Raw genomic sequence first — 13238 nt, forward strand, 5'->3', positions numbered from 1 at the left:
TCTTTGAGTGAAACGGACAATTATATTTAACGGTTAAAACCAGACATATTGATAAGTGCGTGCCTGTGGCCTGCAGACACTTAGACAATGATTTAAGTGTACAGATACACTTGAAGGTCAGTGGCGTAGTACCAGACCGAGTGAAAAACAAACCTGTCCCAGTCCAAGAAGTTCACTTTGCGCTAGGCAAAGTGGGAAATGTATTTCTTGCACGTCTCGTCGCGTTTTACAGCCGGGCCAATGCGAACTACGTTTCCCATGGCTCTCTGCGCGCTTGGGTTCGCATGCTGCTCTCCACGCACTCCGTGCTGCCGCAACGATAAATGTGGTCCTTGAACGACACATAGCCCAGGTACCTTCGTATGGCCCTCAGGATTAAGGGGTGCAGTTTTGTCTTGACCACAAAACATAACGTCCAACGTAAGTGTTGTCTGCTTTCTGTCCTCTGCTTTGGCATGTTTTACTTTCATAATGACATCTTAATTCCCTGCTTGTCAGGGTCAGCAGTGCAGCTAGCTAGCTAGCAGCTAACTAGCTTACGTCAGGCGTCAGAAGCCAAAGTTGGCAGTAGTTCAGAGACTGGCCTTCACAAGACCGTCTGCTAGTCTGTGCTTAAAGTAGAACAACAGTCTACTGTAATAAGATAAAAGCCTGTTTACCTCACCTGCCGCAGGACAGTGCCCTGGTCTAACCTCACAACGAAAAGCTGCTTCCTCCTTGTCCTCCAGACATAATTGACTAATGTCATCTAGCCTAAAATAGTGCATGTGAAAAGGTAGTATTTATGTAGCCTTATACAGGCTGCAACTTCTGAAATGAGCCAGGACATATTCGTACAGTCTGTTTTTCCTAGAGTCTGTTTGAGTACGTTTATTTCTAAGTTAAATGTAGTGACGTGCCAGCTCTTGTAGCAGTTTGGCTAGCTGCTAGCTGCACCGTTGAGCATGAGAGTTGCGACACTGTGATCTGCCGTCACGTACTTCATGTAGTGCTCAATAGTTCCATCAGCGCCGTTGCCCGATGACATGGGCATAGTTTTAATACTATTTATTTGCAGATTTTATGTTTGATTGAATGTTTTTTAGTCATCTGATGGAATCATAATAACTTAAACTTGCTGCCTCGCCTCCCAGATAACAGTTTTCAGAGTCACATTGATCACTGTTCTGTTTGTTTTCGGATTGAGGAGGGCTGTTCCCACGAAGCTTAGCACTGTGCAGCAGTAAGGTAACTGCGCATTCACGTAGGGTCTGGACTTACACTTTGCTTGGGTATGTCCATTTTCTGCTCCTTTCCATTACATTTCAGAGGCATATAGGCTATTGTACTTTTTATCACACTGTTAATACATTTTTGACAACTTACATTACATATTCGGATTGAAATATAATCAAATAAATTATGTACTTTATATATATGTGTGTGTGTGTGTGTGTGTGTGTGTATATAAATATATATACACAATCACATTTAATATGATTACAATGACTGACAGATGATTCACGAGACAGCGAGCAGTATATATAGTAAATTGCTCCACCTTTGCCAGCTGCAGCAAAGGTGCAAAGTGCTCAGGACTTGACTAGGACTAGGACAAGATATGTTTTTCAAAGAAACTCACTCATACAGGGAGAGACATATGTCAGGGACCAGGCCAGGAAAGGGATACAAGGATTTAAAATGGCCATTGCAGTCTTCCACCACAGCAGTATGATGAAAAGGAGATCTGGAGCCTGTTAAACAGACTCTGAGCTTAAATCTGATAAAGGAAGATAAACTTTGCATGCCAGCCGGACACCAATAACTGCAATTAATTTCAGGTAAATGTAGTCCAGCTAACATCTAAGTATGGTAAAGTAAGCTCATGAACTGTTGTTGATATTAACTAACTAGCTAATTGCAGTTATTATATAATTAGCTATTATCTTACGACAAACCTTAATTAAAGGTGGCTATGTAAAATGCCATTAAAATTGTTAAAATTGTAAAAAAAAAAAAAAAATGCAGTCATTTCATCATCCTAACAGCCAGCATGCTTCATAAACACTGAACATGAATGGGGTTCACTGCTGGAACTATCAGCTGCCCCATGACATGCTTCACTCTGCATTCTCTGATACCCACAGGAGTCTGTGGGAGTGACACAACTCTCATATTCAATGGTGCTGGCTGCTAGTAGGTTTGTCAGAAGTTTGGTAACACAACCCAAATATGCGTAGTTTTGAGTAATAGCCTTTTGAATAATAGCCTGTGTATGCTATGTTTTTTAAGCATAATTTGAGTTAATGTTATGTGTTTGAACATTCTTGAACTTTCATTGTAACACTCATCCTACTGTTTGTTTTGCTTCAGGTGCTGATGATTGTGCGGTCATAACACAAGGTATGTTCGGACCTTTTAATCTGCCATATAACCTGTGTGATCAGTCGATGCAAAGCAGGTAATGTTGTAGTTAATGCAGGAAGGAATGAGGCCATGGTTGCTTTTCCCAGTGAACAGTTAAAGATTAGATGGCTCGGTAGTTTTACTGCTATTTATCTTATATAATGCAGAAACCTTTCTTAATAAAAGTAAAACATGTATGTAGCTAGTGTTTTTCTTAAATATATGCAACATACTTTTTTAAAAGTAATATGTTGTGTTGGTGAAGGTCCAGTTTCCTTTGGTCTGCAGTCCAGATTTAGGAGTAACCAGAGGTCACGCTTCTAGCTGAACAAAGTAATAGGGTTGGGCAATGTCTGCCGAATTGCCATATGACGGTGTCTACAGTGAAACATCATGATGGACAATGACATTGTTCATCAGCCCAACCCTACAAAGTAATGTTACTATTGGCATAAGGGGGCATGGTTGAAGTATGTTCGGTAAACATTACAAGAATATAAAGTCAACAGCAGGCATAGATAACACTTTTTATGATTCCTGGTTACTATTAGTCAATGTCTGAACTTGAACTTGGCGTCCCTGCATATCGCTGCTCCACAGGTCATACAGCATTTATGGTGTTACCCAGTAATCAGTGGAATGTAGACAAACAGAATAGACGACAGGTTTTTTATTTGATTTTTACAGAATGATTGAGAATATTTGATATACAATACATGTTCTCGTAAGAAGAGAAATTGATCAGTTGCAATCTACCAATTGATGGAGGACAGTTCAGTTAGAATTTCAGCTGTTCAATGTAAAGGCCTGTTCCATTTATTTCAATCGTACATTTGGGTGCTTCTGATAAAATGTTATGTGAAATTTTGGTCCAAACATTAAAACTTAAAAACTACTCGTGTAAAGAATTTAGCCATTATTTTTCCTGTATCATGTCTTTGCTGCATACTCATCATGGCATGCAGATATCCCCCCACTGCCCATTTGGTCTGTTTTAGACTTAAGTTAGGAACACAGTGTTTGCCACTGGGATTCGTGAGACTATGGTGGGTGGTCTCAGACCATCTAGGGCTGTGTGAGAGAGCTTGTACAACTTCAGAGATCTTTAATACTATTATGAGAAGTACAAAAAATATTTTAAGTTCTTTATGAAACTGGCGGGACAAATTAGACTGGGCTGCCACAGTATAGGTAATTAAAGGGAAAGACTGGAACAATATGAACAAATGAAACTTTTAGTCAGTTAATCAAGTCTATCAACAGAAATCCTTTGGCAACTATGTAATGTAACATGTTTCAGGCAAAAGTGGAAAGAAGAAAGTTTTCTCATGTCAGTATTGATAATATGATAAGTCTATGATGATTTAATTATATTAGGCAGCTCAAAGACATTACCTTGGACTCATAACATTTGTAATCAATGTTTAATATTATTTATGACATTCTACACAAAATGATCAATTAATCAAGAGATTGCACTAAACAATCACGTAATCATCAGAAGACTTCACTACCTATATTTGGAGTTTATTCAGTGTCCTTTGTTTGTCCTACCCTAGTCTGTGGTTAAACGTCACAGCAGCAGAGAGGAGGAGAGGAAGAGGATGATCATGCAGCGCGTCCTAAGCCATGGGATACTGCGGCGGGTGGCAGCAGTGCACCCGTTGCTGGCTGGCGTCCCTGTCCCCGAGCCGCCTACAGCGTATTGTTGCTGCGTCCTCCGCCTGTCACTGTCACCACCCACAGGCCAGCGCTGGCTGTCCACCTCCACCTCCAGCAAGGAAGCACATCAGCCAAAACCCCTGCCAGGACAGGAGGAACCAAAGTCCAGCTCCGTGTCTCAAACAGAGGAAAAAGTGGAAACTGGACTGGATGCTGCAGAGGTGGACCCCCTGCAGGACAAGTCCATTGGTCTGGTCCAGAGGTTTAAGAGGACGTTCAAACAGTACGGGAAGGTGATGATCCCTGTACATCTCGTGACGTCCTCTGTCTGGTTTGGAACCTTCTATTACGCTGCTATGAAGTGAGTGTTGTGTTTTGAGTTTATGGCCCCATTATAGGTCAGATTGACATTTGTTTTATTTATTTTATGTCTAATTGAAGAATGATGAACTATAACATCTTCTGTATGGTCTTTACTCTGGTATTCTTACTTCTATTGATTCTTAAAGTTTACAAATCATGTTATTAACAGTCATTCCACAGTTTTTGGATGCTACTATAACATTTTCCCCCTCTTCATGATTTTCTCCCCTCAGAGGTGTGAATGTAGTGCCATTCTTGGAGATGATTGGTCTTCCAGAGTCACTAGTTGGCCTTCTGAGAGATTCCTCGAGTGGCTACGCTCTGACTGCGTACGCCATGTACAAGGTAGTTTCATCCAGGATCTCTGGGTTTTTATTGAAGAAAACATTTAACATTACTGCTCACTGATCAGCATCAGAACACACTGTTGTTAAAATATTCAACTTTACACAACTTAGCTTAGAGTGTGTGTAATTTACTTAGTCACTGTACATTTGAAAAGCAGATACAGTATTTATAATAAGTGATTTATGAGTAATGCTCCAGTTGGGAGATATGGCCCTAAAATGATAACGCCTTATTTTGCCATATCATGCAACAATATACAGGTACATCTCAAAAAATTTGAATATCATGGAAAAGTTAATTTTTTTCTGTAATTTAATTAAAAAAGTGAAACTTTCATACATTCTGTATATGCTTCCATAACACCTCAGCAGTGCCACAGGCTGATCCCACCCAACCCATTTTTTTAAAATTAAATTATGGAAAAAAAAAAAAACTTTTCCATGATATTCTAATTATTTGAGATGCACCTGTAATATCAATATATTGCCCAACTCTTAATGGATTCGGGTTTTAATTTCCTCTGCTGACCAGTCAGAATGTTTGTCTTTGTCTCCCTACAGATTGCAACCCCTGCTAGATACACAGTGACTCTTGGCGGTACGTCACTATCTGTTCAGTATCTCCGCAAGCACGGCTACTTGTCCACACCACCACCAGTTAAAGAATACTTTCAGGACAAAATGGAGGAGACAAAGGAGAAACTGTCAGAAAAGATGGAGGAGACAAAGGAGAGATTTTCAGAGAAAATGGAGGAAACAAAAGAACGTTTCTCTGAGAAAATGGAAGAGACTAAGGACAAGTTTTCAGAGAAACTGCAGGAAACCAAAGACAGAGTCTCCGAGGGAAAAGCTTTTTTCAGAAAGGAAAAATGATTAGAGAATCTCGTTCACAGACGGGCCCTCTGAATACATGATCCTATTTAGTAATCAGTGAGGTAGGAGCAAGAAACAGGTGACACTTGTAAGACTGTTTGGAAAGAAGAGACAGACGTTGTACTATCCTTGTCCTAAAGTTTCACCTCACAAATCTCAGATATCAACTGTTGTCAATTTAAGTGTCAAACTTCAGTCCCTAATTGTCCAAACTGCTACGATGCACTGCAAGTTTAGACTAGACAGCAGCTTAGCAGACTCCTGGCAATGCTACATCCTGGCTCAGTCATCTCAGACTGGATTTACACAGGCATAAATGACTTTAACTCTTGGTTGACTGTTTGAAGAGAAGCTGTGTTCTCATTTATCTTCACTACATAAAAAACAAAAAATCAATCTGCCTGCATAAAAACTCATCCAGAGAGAAAGAGAGCAGTGGTTGTCCTTGTGCTTGATAGGAAAATAAAACTTGAAGCTCTTGAGTTACCTGTGTGTGCAAGTCAATCACAGCCTTTCTGAAGGCTTGGTATCACCTTGTGTCTTTTCTAGTGTGTGTGAATGAAAATCATTATTTCTATTGAATTTTTATCCAATAGCCCAAGCTAATATATTGTACCACTTAATGCACTGATGGAAAGTTGTGTTTGAAATGACCAAGTGAGATGATTGTTTGAAAGCTGTATCCTATCAGTTTACATGTGATGAGTTGTGAGTTATACATGTAAACATGCAGAGGCTTCAGAGTGTATTAACAGTAGACACAGTGTGTAATACATAGTGTGTAATACATAGTGTGCCATCTGAAATGTCTTGGGTACAATTGTTCTTGTGAGCAGTTCAAACAGATGTCTGATTGAAACCACAACTGAATAAAATGAAATGCTAATTATCAACATTTGTATGGTGCATTTAAAGGGTGTGTGAGACTTCACCAGTAAAATGCTAGTCAGATGATTACATGAGCTACATAAATGGGGTGTAGTACTTACTGAGGGAAGTTATCAGCAGCTGCTGCAGGTCAGCTGTACAGTATCAACATTTTTAGCACCTTTCAGCTTATTGGCTTCACAATCCGGTTATTTTTGGTTAGTTCTGACCACCATCATCAGTATAATTTCCAGCATTAGCTGTTTTTAGTGAAAAAAAGTTGTGATTAACCCACTGTACACCACGGGCCAAACGTATAACACTGTGTATTCAGGTGTAGACATCTGTGTACACACAAAACATGCATACAGTCTTTTCGTCAGATTTATAAAACCCTAGTACGTCTGTTCCCACATGTATTTTCCTCAGACATTTCAATCATCCGAAATTTTACACACATGCTCGAGCTGTCTGACCATCCCTACAATAATATAAATATAAATGGCTCTAAACACACCCCCAATTACCTGGTTTGCATATAAAGGGCCAGAATTTAGTTTAATAGTTAATCATTTTAATTTTAAAGAAGCAGTTGAAGAACAGGAAGCTTAATTTTACGGACAGTGAACTAATTTTCCAGCAGATTTGGTCACATTTTCAGAAGACCTATAATCAATCAATTATTGAACCAAACTTCATGAATGTTTTTGTGACAAAGTAGTGTGTGTTCCACTCATTCATCACAGAAACATGAGAGCTGTAGAAATCACTGGAACTCAAGACTGCCATGATATACATGTTCTACAACTATATATGGCCCCTTAATCACAAACCACATTTTAAAATCTGTAAAACCTTGAAATTGTACTTTACAGCAGCATAACTAGATTTTTGCTACTTAGGGAGAGTTTGGCAAACTGTACAGACAACACGACATCTCTCGCCTTATAAATACTTGATTACTGTATTTATTTGACCTATTTACACGTGTGTGTAACCTTGTTGAATATATAAGCCCAACATCAACTCTCCTTTTAGCTCTGTTATGGTTGTCACAAACTTAAGAAAAATATCTGTGCTCCACTTTGTTTACCTGTAAGCTTCAAGTACCTGTTAAAAAATGCAGTCAGTTACCTAATCCAAGTATCACAATATGAAAGTAATGTACACAGGAATACAGTTGCCTTTTTCGGCATCTTAATTATGTTACATACATATATTCTGTTACTCCCCAAGCCTGGATTTGAATCATTGTTAGTATAAAACTTTGTTAGTGCAGCTTTAGGAACAGTAGTTGAGTAAATGTACTTTTATCCCCCTCTGCTTCTGTTTCACAGGGCTGGGTATTTGTTCCCCAGAGATAAAGGCACATGTACACACTGGGAGACAACAGGCTCAGAGCTCAGTGGGTTATGGTCAAGGTCCACACCACTTAGTGAAGAGTCCGTACAGTGTGACACTTTGTTTTCTTAGCTGTCAGTGTCCAGAAACGCTAAACAGATTTAAACATCACGCTGTCAGAGCCTGGACGTGCTCCAGCCTGCCTCCTTCATTATGAATCTTATCTATATGTAAATACAGTGCTGCTCGGTGCTGATGGGAAGTGTGTGTGAGTTACAATGACCGCTGCTGTCCAAACTAATGAACAACTGTTTATGCAGTCCACAGCACCTCACAGGAGCACCTGTCTGTTCTCCCACAGGGAGTGTGACACAGGAGACAGAGCGGCGCTGCGACGCCTGAAATCATTTAAGTGTAAAGACAATCTGTGTTCCTCAGGTGTGAGTCAGTCGCTAAACATGACTCAAGTGTCAAGATGCCTCTGGGAAGCCTGAGGTGAATCACAGGTCAGGAGGATGAAGAAAACCAAAAAACTGTTCAAGCTGTCTGTCTGTGATTTTCCGTATTTTGCGTCTTTTCTTACAAAGGTCAGTGGAGTCAGTTTAGATGTAGGTAACAGACTGCATGTGCATGAGGACGTTTGAGTGGGATAAGTTCACTGTTATAAATCTCAAGGTTGATGTTGGAATCTGCAATAGTTAGAAACATTTCTTTTTAGTAACTTTTTTGTTGTTGATGTTGGCAGCTCCTCTGGACAAAACATGATAAGGATGTAACAAATAAAATCTTTATTTAAAGGGTAACTCCAACAGTTTTACACATTAAAGTGTCCTGGGGAATACTGCTACATGTGTGAAGAAGTAGTGTAAAGCCTTTTGTGGAACAGAGGAAGCTTCTAATCCGACAAACTGCCTCCAGTGATGTCATGTAGTGGCTAAGTTGCATTGTGGGTAATGTAGGCACCAGGTTTTAAAAGCAGTCTAGCCTCATTATTAAAAAAAAACAAAAACCAAATGATCAAAATCAACGAAGCCGAACCACAGACATCACCTTTTCATTCTTACTTTTCAAAACCTGGGGTCTACATTACCCACAATGCAACTTAGCCGTAATATCATTGGAGGCAATTTATCAGACGTGCAGCTTCGTCTGGAGCCACAAAAAGCTAAACACACTGATACATGTACATGATGTACATGTTCTATATGACTGAATGGAAACTTTTGACCATGACTGTACCTCAAAACTAAGCCAGGTAAAATCCTGATGATTTTGTTAACACAGGCTTTCTATTTAAACTACTGTCATCCAAACCCTGAAGACCTCGTCATCATGGCCGTTTACACAGACCTGGCAGCCACCAAGGAAATGATACAACCATTTTTCATGTTAAAGTAATAATAATAATAAAAATAATAATAAACTTTATTTATATAGCACTTTTTAAAAACAGAGTTTTACAAAGTGCTTTGACAAAAAAACAAAAAAAAACAAAGCAAAATTGTAGAGGACAAACGAAGTAAATGGCATTTACAATTAAGTAGGTATGTGGATGTTATTCCCCCTTCTTCTCTAAAGTGCACCATGCTGTGATCCCCTTAGTTACCCACTGTTTGAATCCCTTCTCACACTTGGCCTGTTTGAAATTACTGTCAAATGCTATACAGATTTATCTAAATAAAGAAGCCTCGGCAGCAAATTCATTTTAATTGTCTCAGTTTTCAGTTAATATCTAGAGGTAGGCCCATCTGTCACTGTCTTTTTGTATCTCTTGAGTTATCTTGTTATAGTTTGCTTTGTATTGTTCAGTTAATCCTCAGTGATGTAAACCCCGAGATATTTTATTTTCTTTAGGTTCCAACTGAAATTAAATGATTCCTGCATCACTTTTGATGTTCTGTGTTAGTATCTGTGTTTTGATGGGATTTTGAGGGATGTCTGTCTGATTGGGCCACACGAGTCCACAACCCTACTTAAGACAGCCTCCCCCATTGTCCTGTAAGATAACCTGATGAAGGTCTAAGTACCGAAACGTTGTTGTCATTAAACTTAATTGCAGGTGAAGTGGACAGTGTGCAGGAGTCTGTTTCCTGATTTTGTCGGCCTTCGGTCTTCTCCTACGCACCTGTTTGACCTTAAGGTGTACAAAAGCTGCACTCTGAGGCAACACACCCTGGCCTAGTTGATCTCTGTAAATTAAATCTGTCTATCAGGTGTCCATTTATTTTAACTCTAGCAGCAGGTTGTTGGTAGAGTGTCTTCTTCTGATATTGTGTTTGGCGTCCTGTTATAAAACCTGTTGATCTTCCTCTATAATGGCTGTTATAAAGTCAATTAGTCTTTTAGAAATACTTGTTGTATATATCTTGTAATCTATATTTAATATTGAGATATGTCTTTAGTTCCCACAATGCTCTTTATCCTTTCCTTGTTTTGGAATGACCGAATGACCGGTGTATATGTTAACTCATTTGTGTGGGGGCAGTTTAGAGGCCCTCGAGCCTGCTTCATAATAGCTTTGTTTGAGGAACCTGTTCTTCATCTAACAGTACGTCATTTATATTTGATTTGTTGATACACCATTGAATTTCTTCTCCCCCGCTCCAGTTCCCTCAACCTTTCAGTGAATTTTCTATATGATTCCAGTTTAACTCTTTGTGCAGTTTCAGCTATCAATATTCCTCTAATGACGGCCTCCGTGGTGTCCCATAGTACTGTCAGGTCTACTGCTCCATCCTCATTTTCCTCTAAGTATGTTTTTATTTCTCTTTTCTTTGCTCATTATTCAATATTCCTACATAGGGTCTCTGTAGGCATATTAAAGTAGAGTGGATCATGGTCCGATCTGCACATCTGCACTTCCAGTTATATATTCCTTAACTTTATGGCTATCCTCTGCATTCATGAAGAAATAATCTATTATTGAATGGAAGGTTATGTAGATGAAGTTTAATTCACCGATTCAGCAATATTCTTTGCAGAAGAGTCCCTTTAAATCTTTTCCTCATCCCTTCTTCTTCTGAACCACAGCGTTACCTCCTTCTTTAAGCAGGACTTTCTTTTAAGATCGCCACAATGGTCTTGTAGTGTTTCCCTCGCGTGGTGCACTGCACTCAGTCTCCCTTCTGGCCCCTTCACTCTCTGCCACACCACACCCTCCCCTCCACCAGGTATGTCCACCGTGTAGGGTGTTGCCCGCAGAAGTCTTTCTTTTCTGGACAATTTTGATGGGATAATCATGGTCAAAGAAAGTTCGTTTGCCCCAATATTTTCTTAAAAATTTCTTCTGACATGCTTTATTCAAAATCATGTCCTTCATCTCAAACTGTAGGAAACTGACCACGATTGATCCTGGGGCAGCAGCTCATTTCTGAGCGAGAGATCTGCGAGCTCGTTGGATCTGGAGGTTAGTTTCTCCCGGCAGCTCCATTTCACTGTTTAGGAGTTGCTCCACATATTTAATCATGGAGCTCCCTTCAGTGTCCTCTGGATGTCCAAATATCCGGATATTATTTCTCCTTGATCTCCCTTCAAGATCAGTTATTTTCCTTTGCATTTGACTTGTCTGCTCCCACATCAGTGACAGTGCATCGTTGGCCTCTGTGTGCCACTCCTCCAGTTCTGTTCTTTGTGTCTGGGCTTTGTAGATCACCTTCTTGTTCCTGAGTCTGTACCTCTGTTGTTTTCTGTGAGCTTACTGTCTATTTCTTGTCGGAGGCTGGTGATTTCTTCCTTCAGCTCTCTCTTCAGTTTGTCTTTAAATGTGGTTAATTCCTGTCGCAATTCTTGTTTGATCTCTTTTATATCATTATATCATTTACACCGACTTGTGAGAGCTCCCTGACTACGCTCCTACTCTCTCCACCATCTTCGCCTGTTTTTAGACATTTTTATCACAAATGTTGCATATTATATCTTTAATTAGCTCACTTACTCTGTGACTTGGTGAGGTGTCTGCAGAGATTTCAATGTAAGCAGTATCGCTTCAGTTTAAGCTCACTATGTTAGTATTTATTTCAAACGTTTCCAAACAAGAGCATGAACATTTAGGTCCTGCTACTTGATGAAATATAGAAGTGTAATACTTGGTACTAGAAAGCAGTTTCCTCCTCCTCCTCCGTTTCTGTCGGATGCCTGCGAGGGGTTCAGACTCTGGAGGTGCATCACGTCTCATATCTGAACAAACTGCAGCTGATGTATGCATGGTTTCCTCTGCACGGCCTTTACCAGTCTGCCAGCTCCGGAGATGTGTGTGAGTTTAGTCTGAGGAGAGTGAGTCAGGAGGCGATATGAACAGTGTCAGGACGGCGGTGCTCCTCGCAGCGTTTTGCAGCAGGAGGGTCACAGAGAGGACAGGAGGCAGGGGCACCCTCCCTCTGCACTTGTAAGTGAGGCTAAGTGCCTTGAACGTTAGCTTTGTTTCACTCCTGCAAAATGTTATGACAAGTTACCAGATGGGGCCTGTCTATAAATAAACCGGCCTCGCCGCTGAAAAATACAGCAACTTATGTTTTATGCATTTCATCACTTCACGGCGGGGCTGAATCAGTCAGTCGCTCCTGGCTTAAGAGAATCTTTGCCAACAACTCTTCAACAGAAAACAGCTACGGAGGAAGAGGGAGACGAACCTGACCTCAATCTGACCTGTACTGTGCTGCTTTGAAGTGAGAAAGATTCAGGAGATTTGGATGATGGGGGTTAAAACCTCACGTGAAGCTCACCAGAGACTGTACTTCCTCCAACACATGAAAGAAAGGAAGTAGTGAAGTATGTTTTGCAGAGCCAACCTTTTATCTGTGCTCTGCATGAACCCACAGGACAGGTCAGCTCTTATTTTTCTGGTTAGTACCTGATTTTGTCCTTCGAGGGAGCCAGTGAGCTCTTCAAACAACACTGTTCAACTGGACTGAGGTGCACCCCGCATATTTTACACACAAAAACCTGCTACCTTGAAAACAGGGTCAAAACAGTCTGTAATTATTAGAAGTTCCCAACTTCTAAATAGTCTTCATGTCAACATTCAAGTCATCCAGTAGAAACTCAGAGATAATGGGACTCATGTGCTACATTGTGGTTGCACAGTGCTTGTTAACCTCACACAGTTAAGATGTTCAGTGACATGAACAGTTTCAAGTTAGAAAAAAGTGAATCTTTCCAAAATAATGACCACAGAGTAACTTAGCATATCTAACTGGACATCTCTGCTGCTTTGAGATACCTCAACGATGATCGGATGCACACTGTGAGGATCCTCTGACTTTTCCTCCAGCTCCGTCACCAGATTAAAACATCGTATACATGCTAAACTAATGGACTTCCAATCAGCTCCAGCTGTACTTTGTGTTTAGTGCTAAACAGGCTAACCTAATACGTTAAAGATAATACATTCTAAACATCAGC

At 40.2% G+C, this 13238-nt stretch overlaps 1 protein-coding gene across 1 annotated transcript; it reads left to right on the plus strand.

Moving 5' to 3' along the window:
- Positions 1-284: 284 nt before the first annotated feature.
- Positions 285-6523, plus strand: LOC141012089 (uncharacterized protein C18orf19 homolog A-like). The gene is made up of 5 exons (XM_073485478.1): positions 285-420; positions 2353-2382; positions 3945-4408; positions 4644-4755; positions 5319-6523. The coding sequence occupies exons 3-5, from the start codon at positions 3990-3992 to the stop codon at positions 5628-5630; spliced, it is 843 nt and encodes a 280-aa protein (XP_073341579.1). The 5' UTR covers positions 285-420; positions 2353-2382; positions 3945-3989; the 3' UTR covers positions 5631-6523.
- Positions 6524-13238: the final 6715 nt, after the last annotated feature.

The sequence above is a fragment of the Pagrus major genome, chromosome 17 (genome assembly GCF_040436345.1).
Source record: "Pagrus major chromosome 17, Pma_NU_1.0".
Lineage (NCBI taxonomy): Eukaryota > Metazoa > Chordata > Actinopteri > Spariformes > Sparidae > Pagrus > Pagrus major.

Excerpts from the sequence above, each read along its gene's own strand:
- LOC141012089 (XM_073485478.1), top strand. The coding sequence starts at position 3,990 with ATGATCATGCAGCGCGTCCTAAGCCATGGGATACTGCGGCGGGTGGCA. Across the intron at positions 4,409-4,643 it reads TTCTATTACGCTGCTATGAA|AGGTGTGAATGTAGTGCCAT; the intron begins GTGAGTGTTGTG and ends TTCTCCCCTCAG. Across the intron at positions 4,756-5,318 it reads CTGCGTACGCCATGTACAAG|ATTGCAACCCCTGCTAGATA; the intron begins GTAGTTTCATCC and ends GTCTCCCTACAG.